Source organism: Mirounga leonina, unplaced genomic scaffold, assembly GCF_011800145.1.
Source record: "Mirounga leonina isolate KUSES-001 unplaced genomic scaffold, KU_Mleo_1.0 Mir_152, whole genome shotgun sequence".
NCBI classification, from domain to species: Eukaryota; Metazoa; Chordata; class Mammalia; order Carnivora; family Phocidae; genus Mirounga; species Mirounga leonina.
Window position 1 is genome coordinate 11,342,873 of NW_023270380.1, and position 12,863 is coordinate 11,355,735.

A 12,863-nucleotide genomic window follows, 5' to 3' on the forward strand; every position below is an offset into this window, starting at 1 on the left:
ACCCCCTCCCCCACCCACTGTGACTGAGACTTGAGCGACCAGATATTTCCACCCCTACAACTGTGATTGGGTCAGGGATAGCCATGTGGGAAAAACAAGCCAATGAGACCCTACTGCTGAACTTCCACTGGACATTCTGGAAAAGAAAATTGTGTTGGCACTGAAGTTACCCTCTGTGAGAGCCACAGGAGGCTGCCGTCCAGAGAGCCTGACTATAGGTGAAGGTAACACAGAGCAAGAGCAAGGTAGACAAGAGGGAACCTCGGTGGACACCTGGATCCTGCCCTACCTGAAGCAAGAACTGTCTGGGCTTTAGTTACATCCGGACTTTTTGCATACATGAGCCTCAGTTTGGTTTCTGTTATTTGCCATGTAGACAGACAATACCACACGGTAGTTACGCAGACTTACAAAGCACAGAAATGAAATGTGGATCCTGGCTCAGCCACTCTCTAGTTATGAGACCTTAGGCAAGTTACATAAGCTCAGTTTCAGTTTGCTCATCTGCAAAATAATATCAGTTGCTGGAGCAATGAGTCAATAATCTATCCAAAGCACGTGTTAAAGTTGCAGACATGTGGTCAGTGTCCAACAGCTTGAAACTCTAATTTTTTAATGACCAAACTATAATAAAAGCAACCTGATGCCTTCTCTCTCAAGATTCAAGTTCCTACGATATTATTTCATTTCTACCAAACTTCACTGGTATGTGAGGGAAACTTGGCCTTTAAATAGCTCATCAGAAGGAGGCAATGGATCTGAATATCACAGTTATCATATTTGCTCATGCGCCTAAAGAGTTTGAAATAACCTAGAAGAAAATGCTCGTGGCAGGGTGCCTGGATGGCTCAGTTGGTTAAGCGACTGCCTTCAGCTCAGGTCATGATCCCGGAGTCCTGGGATCAAGTCCCACATTGGGCTTCTGGCTCAGCAGGGAGCCTGCTTCTCCCTCTGACCCTCTCCCCTCTCATGCTGTTTCTCTCTCTCAAATAAATAAAAGAAAAAGAAAGAAAATATTCATGGTAGTCTACTAAAGAGAGAAAAATGCTCTAATACATCTCACACTCTACTTGGCGACTTTGTTCAAAAGAAAAAGAAGCAAAACCAGATCTTTAAACCTGTGCATGAAAACTGCCAGAAGAAAAGGCAATAAAATGAGAGAACAAAAGTAAATATTGCCTGATAGTTAGATTTTTCTTCTTTCTATTTTTTTCTCTCTTTTGCAAGTATATTTCCATGAGCATTGACTATGCTTCTGTTTGAAAGGCTTTATTATCTCTACGTGCTATGGCCACATCATTAGGCTTTTGGAATTTTGGTTTAAAAATTGGAGAATCACGGGGCGCCTGGGTGGCTCAGTCAGTGGAACATACAACCCTTGATCTCGTGGTCATGAGTTCGAGCCCCATGTTGGGTGTAGAGATTACGCAAAAATAAATAAATAAATAAATAAATAAATAAATAAATAATAATCTTTTTTACAAAATGGAGAATCACATTAGAGTTCTTTGAGGTAAAAGAGCCAAAAGAGACCATTTTATCCAACTCTTTCAGCTTAGAGGGGGGGAAACTTGCCTAAGACCGCATAGCTAGACACTGGTAGCCTTGTAATTATAACCTGGCATTCCTACTGATTCAGAAAACTCCTTGAGGGAGACACTAGTGATTGGACCACCTCACCCAGCTTGATTCCACTAATCTTTCAAGGACTCATTTGCATATCACCTCCTCCAAAAAACTTTCCCTGGGCAACAAACTAGAAATCCTCCCAACTTTCAATTTCCAGAGCACCCAATTTTTACTTTTATTTTTGCCATTATTATTCTCCAGGTGTGCTTATGTCTTCTTTATTAGTCAATAAGTTCATTGAAAGGGAATTCCTGTCTTTTTCAGATCTGTACCCAGAGCGTTGGACACCATGCTTTGGATCATAGTAACCACTTGATACACCGCTGCAGAAATCCAGGCTGTTACTTTGTTCTAGGACCTGCTGAATCGGATTGGCTTAGTTTGGGAATAGGACTGACTTGCATGGACACAGATTTCATCGCCATAAGGAAGATGGTACCTCCTAGCCCACTTGCAAGTGGAAGGGGCTGTATGACTAGTTTTGGCCCAAGGACCATAAGCAGAAGTGACGTGTGTCACTTACATGTGGGGGCAGAACCCCCTGTTTTATCTTTCCTTACCTCAGCATCCCAGAAGCCACATGCTGAGGAAAAGGGGCCATGAAAGGAAGCAGTCCTCACACACACAGGAGGGACACCTCAGAGCCACTGGGCTTCCACCAGGCTTTGTGCGAGGTCTTTGTTACATCAAGTCACCAAATCTGAGGGTTAATTTGTTGCTGCAGCATAATCTAGCCCAACTAGATAATTGCCAGACTAAAACACAAACCTTGTTCTAGGGACTGCTGGTGGTAATCCATTCTTTCTTTATTCCTTACTACGAAAATCTTGGGCACTGTGCCTAGATGAAAAATGACATGACATGACATATCACCTACAGGTGACCAACAGGATAAAGTAGAAGTTATTATATGAGTTTTTCAAGAAGTCCTCCCTCCTCTTTCCTGATAAGAACTCACATTTAATGACGAGCTCCAGCAGCCGCCTTGGTCCATGAGGAGTCCTTAACCATAGATGTCACCAGCTAAGGGTGGGGAGCAGAAAGACAGAATGAACCTGGTTTCCTGAGGACACCGTGGAGTTCCTTACTAAGCAAAGACTGGCCTGTCTTTGTGCTTTTATTTGAGAGAATTAGACCCTTACATGTTGAAGCAGTGTAGCTAGATCTCTACTAGCAAATAAATGTAATTCTTGATTGGCACAGACCTCATGCCCGAGATTCCAAAATAGTATCCCCGTACTGAACAGTCAGCAAGAAGGAAGCAAAGGACCAGGAGAGGAATAGTGTTCTATTCCATTCTGCTTTGATCTTCTGAGGGACTGAAGAAACCCATGTGACCGCCCATGAAATCTTTTCTAAAAATGCTTTTTTCACATGAGCAAACTCTGAAAGAAACAGAACCAAAATTACATTTTTCCAACATAATTGTAAGTATCTTGACTGGGAAAACACAAGAAGAATAAGGCTTATTCAATGTTAAAAAGTAAAAAGAGTAAAAGTGATTTGGCATTTCACATGATTAAGAAAAATTGTAAATGTGAGGCATTCTCCTGGGAGCAGCTGAAATTCTGAGAGACTGGGGGAATTAAAACATCGGAGACCTTAAAAACAGGTTCAATGAAGCATTTTTTTTATTATTATTCTTAGTGCTCGAGATTCGCTCAGGGACCCGTCCGCCTTTAATGAAGTTTCATTATCAAAGTGTCTGCTATTACTTTAATAAGAACTGACACAAAAATTACAACTGACTCCAAAGAGAAGACTCAGTAATATTCAGAATCATCAAGAGCATCTTTCTTTTCTGCCTCTCGTTCTGGACCAAAATGTGAGGTCACTTCATCTCTGCTGCACGCCTCTCAAAATCGGGATTTTTATAAAACACAACAAAAGCACATTTTTCGAATGCTGCAATCACTCCCCCATCAAGTTTGCCTCTTCAAATAGACACTTAAAAACCATGAAAATCTGCATATGTGGTCATGGGTACAAATCGCACCTTCCTAAGGTACGCGACTCTGTTCTCCAGAAGACTAGGAGATGGTCCTCCTCCTTCACTGCCGGTGGGGAATCCGAAACAGCAAGTGTTTCCAGCATCAGGTGTTCCAGACCACCCGAGCTAGGGAAAACTACACGGGACAAGGAGCGGGTCCCCAAAAGAAAAGATTTCATTATCAGCCTTGAAATAGAACCAACAGGTATGTTCATTTCCAGAGTGAAATGTCCCAGGGATCCTTTCATCCCTCAGTTTTCCTAGAAAACACAGTAACTAACTCAGGTGCCCTTTTACCCGCTACCCTCTCGGTCATCCAGAGCCGGGCTTACGACCAAGCAGCAATCATTTTAAATCTTCTCTGACTGAATATGACAAAACATCTTTTCAACTGGAACCATGTCATTGCTAAAATAATCCTCATTTTAATACAGAGCACTGCAGATGACAAAGGCTCTAAGTCCCAGGATTCATGTAGAAATTGGAAAGACTTGGGTGCCCTTCATATTTTTTATACCCAACCCCAGATTGCCTAGAAGCATTACAAATTAAGAATAAAAACTGACAGGACTGAATTTCCCTGACTGCAGCTGTGACCATGCCGTGCAAATCCCTGAACCTCCCTTAGCCTGGGTTTCTTCTCATGGAAAACGGAGGTGATGGTCCCAAACTTTTGTGGCGCCCCCGAGGGTCGAACAAGACTATACCTGCAAAGTACGTCACACGATGCTCAGCACTCAATAAACACGAGCCATTGCTAAAGTATTCCTCTTTCCCTTTAGCTGACAGAGGACTCTGGGAAGAATCACAGGAGGACAAATCCAGAAATTCTTGGAATTATTGCCAGACACAGATAACTAACCGGGGCCTCTGTGGGTTTGGGCCCTTCTGAGCGGCAACGCTTGGTCCAAGTGGGTAAGCCAGGCACACAGCCTGCAGATCTGGGCTTGAAAAGGTCCATCCACAGGAATTTAAAACTACAATTGGCAGACTGTCTAGTTTGTGTCTGCATCCATCATGCTGCCCAGAGTGACTAAATCCTTTATAATAAACTGTTCCAGATTGCAACCTTTTATTCCCTACCAGACATGCATAAAAATGAATCCATATGTGTATGTTAAGTAGCAGTTCTAAAAATAACGAAGACTTTGAATATTGTAAAGATGATAGGATGAGAGAGATCATCCTGGAGTGGATGGTTAGGGAAGCATTCACTGCAGAAAGAAGACTTGACCAGGGTTCTGAGGGATAAATAGGAGTTGGATAAGTGGATGACAGAAGAGATGTCTCAGGTCACGTGGAACGTGACAAAGCCACAGAGCTGGTAATGAACGAGTGGGGACAGAGCTGAGAGGTTGTGTAGAGCAATGCAGGGATGAGGTGGGGGGCAGAGGCTGAGTTGGACACCACTGAGGAAGAACGGGACCTACTGGGGTCATAGTCATCTTTGTCTCTACGGGACTGCACATGACACGGTGTAGCGCCCAGTAAATACTTATGGGTGAATCCGTAGATCCACAAAGGAAATAAAGTGGCACTTTCAGATTTCTTTGGCTGGGCACATCGGAGGACAAGGAGTTGAGTCTGACAGACCATGTAGAAGGTTACTAGAGGAGGCTGCCCCCCGGGGGGTGAAGACTTGACCTATACGAGAGCCAAGGTGGCCAGGAAGAGGAGGGGAGCAACAGGAGAAACGTAATGACCAAAGAATTTTAAGAACTTGGAGATTGGCTGCATTCATGGAAGGAAGGCGAATTCCAGGTGCTTGACATTTGGGGCCTGGGTAATGTCTGAGGCAGCAAGGAGGACAATGTCATAAGGAGCAAGGGTTGAAGGTGGGGAGGGGAAGGTACAAGTCCAAGTATTTAAGGCGATGGGAGACAGCCACGTGCAATCGCCCTGCCCTTATCTGGAGATAGACTAGGAATGGACTCATACAGACGGGGTCTCCTTTAGGAGACGCTTGGCATCCCCGGCCCAAAAGCCTTTGCATTACTTTTTTTTTATTGAGACAACATCGTGAAATTATGGTAAGCTCTTCACACAGTATTTCCTGAAAAGCTGAGATTCAGAAAACCACCTGAATGATTGTAAGTCTGATTTAATACCACCGCTCTCTGTAAAAGCTTCCCCGAGGGCTGGTGTAGAGCCTCATGCCCTAAACACAACCACATCAGGATGGCCTGGGTGTGAGGTCCCGGGATCTGCATCTTTAGTTTGCCCTTCATGTCATTCTGATGTTCGCTGGAGCTTAAGAATCACGAGCACAGGGACGCCTCGGTGGCTCAGTCGGTTGGGCGGCTGCCTTCGGCTCAGGTCATGATCCCGGGGTCCTGGGATCAAGTCCCACATTGGGCTCCTTGCTCAGCAGGGAGCCTGCTTCTCCCTCTCTGTGCTCTTTCTCTCACTATCTCTCTCTGTGTGTCAAATAAATAAATATAATCTATAATTAAAAAAAAGAATAGTTCATATAAAAAAAAAGAATCACTAGCACAGGGGAAAAGGAAGCCTCTCGATATCCTACCTACACTGCCCTTCCACTGACTCCCACAGAAGGCATCCTAGGATAAGCCGTTACACTGAGAACTCTGGAGCTGGGATCCCAGGGTTCAAAGCCCAGCTCTTCCTAGCTACCGATACTTGAGGAAGTCACTTCATTTCCAAAGCGTTTAAATCTCTCCAATATGAATTGACCAAGGCCATGGAAGGGCTGGGCATGGATGAAGGGGATGGGGAAGGGAACATCTTCCCCATTATGCAGAGCATCATGCAGAACCTCCTGTCCAAGGATGTGCTGTACCCATCACTGAAGGAGATTACTGAAAAGTATCCAGAATGTTTGCAGAGTCACCGGGAGTCTCTTCCTCCAGAGCATTTTGAAAAATATCAGGAACAACATAGTGTCATGGACAATATATGTGAGCAGTTTGAGGCAGAGACCCCCACAGACAGTGAGGCCACTCAGAAGGCTCGTTTTGAGTTAGTGCTGGATCTTATGCAGCAGCTACAGGATTTGGGCCATCCTCCAAAAGAACTGGCTGGAGAGAAGCCTCCTGGCCTCAACTTTGACCTGGATGCCCTCAATGTGTCGGGCCCAGCAGGTGCAAATGGCGAACAGTGTCTGATCATGTGAAGCACAACACATGTCTATCCCTGATTCCCAGCCACGGGGAGCATCTGGAGTCAGCAGAACCACTGGGAACTGAGGCAGGAGTGTCATCTGCAAGATCAGTCTGCCCACTGCCCTCTGTCATCCTAGTGAGATTGTGCCATACCAGCTGAGTCTTTTACTCTATCTTTCTAGAAATATGGCCTACTGTGCAGGCCATTTCTGTGAGCCCTATCCATGTGGTTTCTGCTACTAGCGAAGGCCCAGCTACCTTCCAGGTGGAGGAAGGCATCCCTTGTGGGGCATGCACTTTCTTCCCTCCCAAATGATGTTACATATGGCCACACTGATGTTCAAAAAAAAAAAAAAAAATCTCTCCAGTATGACCTGATCTAAAAGAGGGGAATGAGAACAGCACTACCTCAGGGGGTTCCTTTGAGGGTTATATGCACAGGATAAACGTTCTTGATTCTGCCACTATGGACACTTAGCCCAGGTAACTCCCTGCCCTGTCCTCGGACACTTAGCGGCATCCCTGGCCTCCACCCACCACTTGCTGGGAGTACATCCTCCCCATAGTGACTGTCAAAATGTCTCCAGGTATTGGCAGATTTCCTCTGAAGGACAAATCACCCCTGGCTGAGAACCACCTATGCAGAACAGTGTTAGCTCTTGAGAATTTGCCAGAAGAAATGCTGAACGTGACGTTCATTGGCTCCTTAAGCTCCCAACAACCCAATGAGAGAGGTCTTATCTCCAGGTTTCTACACCAAGAAGGTGAAGTTCAGAGGGGTAAATACCTCGCCTAAAGTCACTCGGCCAGCAGATTACAGAGAGGACCCCAGGTGGACCCTCAGTCCTAAGCTTTTTGGAACTGTCTCACTGCCGGATGGCCACCATCTCAAGAGGTAGCTGTTGGAGAAACTGCCCTCGTCATACTTTGCTCTAGGGGTGAGAGGGAATCCACAGGCGCCGGCAACCATTGGACCTAGCATCATGGGAATGTACCGCCTCCTACCCTGAATCCTGAAAGCCCGCCATCTGTGGGTTTCACCCTACGCCATGCATAGGGTAAACTTCAGTTCACAGGAAGTAACACCTCCCACTCACCTTGCTGTCTGGGTTAGGGCCCTCCTCTGTACATCCATCTGTCATGGGCAGAACACCCCAGGGGTCCCTCTGTCCCCTTGTGAATGTCTTCTCCTGGCTCTGTATACTCCCACACCTCTGTTTCCACAATGCAGACATGGCACACAGGGGTGTCGTGGACTGTGTCTTGAATGAATGAATGAATGAATGAATGAATGGTCTCCCTGTCCATCGACTCTCTGAAATATATGCATCAGGGCTGGCCTCTGCCTCACTCTTCTGTTGTACAAACTCAGGGAAGGTACCACAGGATTCCAGGGGTGAATCCAACTGGTTTTTCTAAATCCAAGCAGCACGTGGAAGATGAAGAGGAACTGCCTGAGCCCTGTAGGCAGGCATTTCGGCTGAGATTATCTGAAGAATGCCTGTCCAAGATGGTGCTGAGAAATCAGAGAGCAAAAGGACAAGTGGTTTTTGAACTCCCAAACATGCATTCCCCTTCTTGGAAGCTACATCTCCATCTATTGTGCCACTTACAGCTTCAGATCCCTGGCCTCGGTATCAGATGGATGTGAGTTTGAATCCCTGCCCCACCTCGCAGTAACTGTGTGACTTTGGAGAAACACATCTTACTGCTCTGAGCCTCGATCGCCCCACCTGTAAAATGGGGATCAAAATGACTACATCATAGGGATCTTGTGAGCTTCAAGGGCATCGAGATACTAAAAGACTTAGAAGAGCGTCCGGCATACAATGAGCAGTATTATTAGTAATAATATGTGCATTGTCTTTTACAGTAAGAAAAGATTACTTAATTGTCATAGGATATTAAAGTAGAAATGTGGCCAACACACATTTCAAAGGGACATGCTAGATAAAATGCACATAGTAAGAGTTCAAAAGAGCATAGTGGTTGTTATTCACCCCCTGGACCACTAAGTGCACGACTATCGTAAGAACACACTGGACGTGCTTCACGGGATGCAAAGATAATCCACAGAGGACAGTTGGACCGTGCAGACACTGGGAAGAAGGGAGAAAGAGGTAGAAGAAAAAGATTACAGACCCAATTTCATACAGAGCCCAGGCCGCCAGTGAGAAAAAGGTGTGAGGTGTGATCCGTGACCCAATACTTCCTGCCACAAAGCTGAGAACCTGCTTTCATCAGCACACTCTGTGAGCACGGCGCCCAAGGGGTCCCCTTCTGCCCTGACATCAGGACTCTTGGGTCCTTTGCCCAGGTCCAAAACAGAATCTTGGGGGAATTTCTGCTCTTAGCCCCGGTTTTCCAAAATCCCGGGTATTAAATGTCGTACAGAGTAAATCCCCTTGGAAGCTGTGAAATAGAAACTTTCAAAAGATAAAGCTCATGTGTAACTACACAACTGGTGCCATTTCTTAATTCTAGACTTTCATAACCTGCGTTTCCCGGGTGTAGCCAGCATGACGAAAGTGCCATGTGATTTGCTCAACACAGTCCTGAGGAGTCAACAAAGTGCTGAGGGCATTGAATCCACTTTTGAAAAATCCACCTAGCTGCATTTGGAATCAGTTTAAGAATCCAGGGGTTGCCCTTCACTTATTCGAATTTTCGCTTGAATGTCTGCCCCACATCCCACCCCCAGGCCACCTCTTCCCAGGCTGCTCCCCACGCCAGCCTTGGAGATCCCTCTCCCATTTCCTGCACCCGGCTCATCCTCTCTGGAGATGCCTGACCGCCTCCCATGTCCCACCCTCTCTTGTGTCTTCAATCAAACTGTTTCCCCCACCGCCTGGAGAAAGTTAAAAATGAAATTAAAGAGAAAACAAACCACCAAGAGAACTGCCTCAGCCCCTCTCCCTATTTCTCACCTTTTACCGCCTACCGGGGGTTCGTGAATGCTCACCTGGGGACCAGCTCCGTCAGAGCCTCCGGTGAAAAGTCTGTTTCCTAAGCCCACCTGTAGAGACTTGACTCAGAGGTCTGATGTGGGGCCTAGGAAGTAGTGTTTCTCAGGTTCCCCGAGTTTAAAAACCTCTGGTCTAGGGGCGCCTGGGTGGCTCAGTCAGTTAAGCGTCCGACTCTTGATCTCAGCTCAGGTCTTGATCTCAGGGTCATGAGTTCAAGCCCCACATTGGGCTCCATGCTGTGCATGGAGCCTACTTTAAACACACACACACACACACACACACACACAGAACAACAACAAAAATATCTTCCCTCCATTTATGTCATCCCCACCCCCTTGCAAACACCTGCCAAGCTGACTGGCTCACTGCTGCTTTCTCAGGGCGACCGATGACTTCCATCCAAGCACCGTATTCAGTGCAGATTCTCAAGGCTTCTTCTTGGCTTCTCTGCAGCAACCAAGAAGAGAACATGCTCCACTGTCTTGACCTTCTCTTCTACCTTTTCTGCAGAGAGCCTTCTAGCGATACTCTGTCACTGGGGGCCAGCACTCCAAATCCTCCGCTCGGTCCGCCTCCTCCTGCCACCTCCTCACGGGCAGGTGTAAGCGAGACCCTGACGGAGCTTTGTTCCTGCTTCAACTTTGCAGACCTCATTCAGTCATGTCATTTTAATGAACCTTGGAAGTGACTTCCGAGTGCGCATCTCCAGCCCTGACTGCCCTCGTGAACGAGGCAGGCCCCTTGCTGGGTATTCTCATCCTTCGTGTTGGCAAGTCCAGAGTCAACATGTCCCCCAAAGTGATCACCTTTCCAGAAATCCCCGCTTCAGTCAACGGTTCATTTCTCCAATAATCTCTCTTCACAACCCCTCTTCTCCATGCTGTCCCGCGTTTTGGAGTCTTGCTTGGTACTACCTACGAGCATGACTTCTTACACCTCCTCTCCACCCCCAGAGCCTGACGTGAGCTCTGTCCTCTGCCTGGCCCTTCCTCCTAGTCCCATCCCCATTTAAGTCCCAAACCTTGTACCCCTCTCACAAAGCTTTCATCCCCTGTCCGCTGACCACCATTCACATGGTGGACTCAAATAGCACTCACCACTTGCTGCCTGGTAATTACTATTTTTCTCACCTTTGTACCAATCCCTGGAGAATGAGGGTCTTCTGAGGGCAAAGACTCTGTCTCGCCTCTCTTTAAAACCCCATCTTGTGCGATGCCTATGTTTAATAAATATTACAGGTCATGAGAACAGAAACAAAAACATTTGCCACCTTGGGAGCAATAACGAGCCTAATTATTTGCACCAAAGGTGAAAGGCTAAGGGAGTGAATTCCACTCAACAGCTAGAAAAGCTCATGTATCGATCGCCGGGTTGGCACAGCGTACCTGAATGCGTCTCCCTGTAGCACTCAACAAAGTTTCGTGGAATGAATGAAATTTGAATATGCTCCTTGATTTACATCCTCAACTGTTGGCTCAAGCTCGTTTTCTTTTGTGGGGATGTGATAGACACCACCGCCCCCCGAGAACAACGTTAGAGATTAATGGATGGAAGAGCCCAGGCGGTCTGCATGCCTGGCAGGGAGGTATTTCACAAAAGCACACGGCATTGTCTGTGCTTGGGCCATCCCGTCTCGGTCTCTGCCCGCTCTGCCCGCTTGCTGTGCCTTCGAGCCTAGAACACGTGTCTGTCTCACAACCACCACGCCAGCAGAGGAGGGAGGTCACGCCCAGCTGCAGACACTGCCAGGCTCCTGGACAAACTATAGGAAGGGAGCCCAGCTCAAGTCAACAAAAGCAGCAGGAGGGAAAAAAGTAAAGGTTAAAAACTTAGCAAGAGGGCGCCTGGGTGGCTCAGTCAGTAAAGTGTCTGCCTTCGGCTCAGGTCACGATCCCAGGGTCCTGGGATCGAGCCCCACATTGGGCTCCCTGCTCAGCAGGGAGTCTGCTTCTCCCACTCCTACTCCCCCTGTGCTCCCTCTCTTGCTGTCTCTCTCTGTCTGTCAAATAAATAAATAAATAAAATCTTAAAAAAAGCATAATCCCCTCCAGTCCCATCCATGTTGTTGCGAAAGTTAGGTTTTCATCCTTTCTGATGGCTGAGTCATATTCCATTGTATATCTGGACTAACATAACAACATCACATAATGAAAAAAATCTTAAAAAAAAAAAAACTTAGCAAGAGGGCGAGAGGAAAAATGGAATTCCACATGTAGCATTTGGAAAAGACACACGCTGGGAAGAACATTTTGAGGGTGAGTCTATCCAAAGTTGCCATAAGGATCAAATATCCAAAACAGCTACCGACGCTTGGCCTGTCACCGAAGTGAGCGGCGTTGCCTCCGTGTGAGCCCGTGTAGCCGTGCCTCAGCTGCTCGCCCGGCCTCCGCTTAGCGGGGTCGGCGTGGCAATGTGGACGCAGCAAGGCTTTGAAGTCAGACATGTGTTCCAGTCCCGCCTCTGCCCTGGCAACTGGCAATTCCGCTCTGGACAAGCTGCTGAAACTTTGCGAAACGCCCCTTCCTTGTACATCAGATGAAGTGGGAATAATAATATCTAATTTCCAGGCAGGTTTTTTTCTTTTTTTTTTTTGGCATGGATTAGAACTAGGGTATACATATATATTTTACATATCTACATATATATTTGTGTATGTACGTTTATTTTTTTGAAGATTTTATTTATTATTAATGAGAGACAGAGAGAGAGAGGAAGAGGAAGAAGCAGGCTTCCCGCTGAGCAGGGAGCCTGACGCGGGGCTTGATCCCAGGACCCCGGGATTGTGACCTGAGCCGAAGGCAGACGCTTAACCATCTGAGCCACCCAGGTGCCCTGTGTATGTACATTTATAATATTTATATATATATACATGTATATATTTATATACAAGTGGCAAACAGTGAGCCCTTAATAAATAGTAACAGGTCGTCATATTAGTAGTAGGGCCAGTAATGATCATATAGTCATAGTGAATCTCAGTCCCCGCAGAGCCAATTTGAATTCAACCTGGAATACCCAGGGTTTTGTTTGTTGGGGTGTTTTTTGTTTGTTTGTTTCTTTTTGTTGTGCTATCTCACCCCTTTGGAGACATCAGTATGAGCTATTTCTTCCTCAGAGCCTCAGGGTCCACTGCTGGTGAACAGGACAATGCAATGC

At 46.5% G+C, this 12,863-nt stretch overlaps 1 protein-coding gene across 1 annotated transcript; it reads left to right on the forward strand.

Moving 5' to 3' along the window:
* Window positions 1-4,278: 4,278 nt before the first annotated feature.
* LOC118012862 (peroxisomal biogenesis factor 19-like) lies at window positions 4,279-6,752 on the forward strand. Its single transcript, XM_035008397.1, has 2 exons — window positions 4,279-4,333; window positions 6,286-6,752. The coding sequence occupies exons 1-2, from the start codon at window positions 4,279-4,281 to the stop codon at window positions 6,750-6,752; spliced, it is 522 nt and encodes a 173-aa protein (XP_034864288.1).
* The last annotated feature ends 6,111 nt before the right edge of the window (window positions 6,753-12,863 follow it).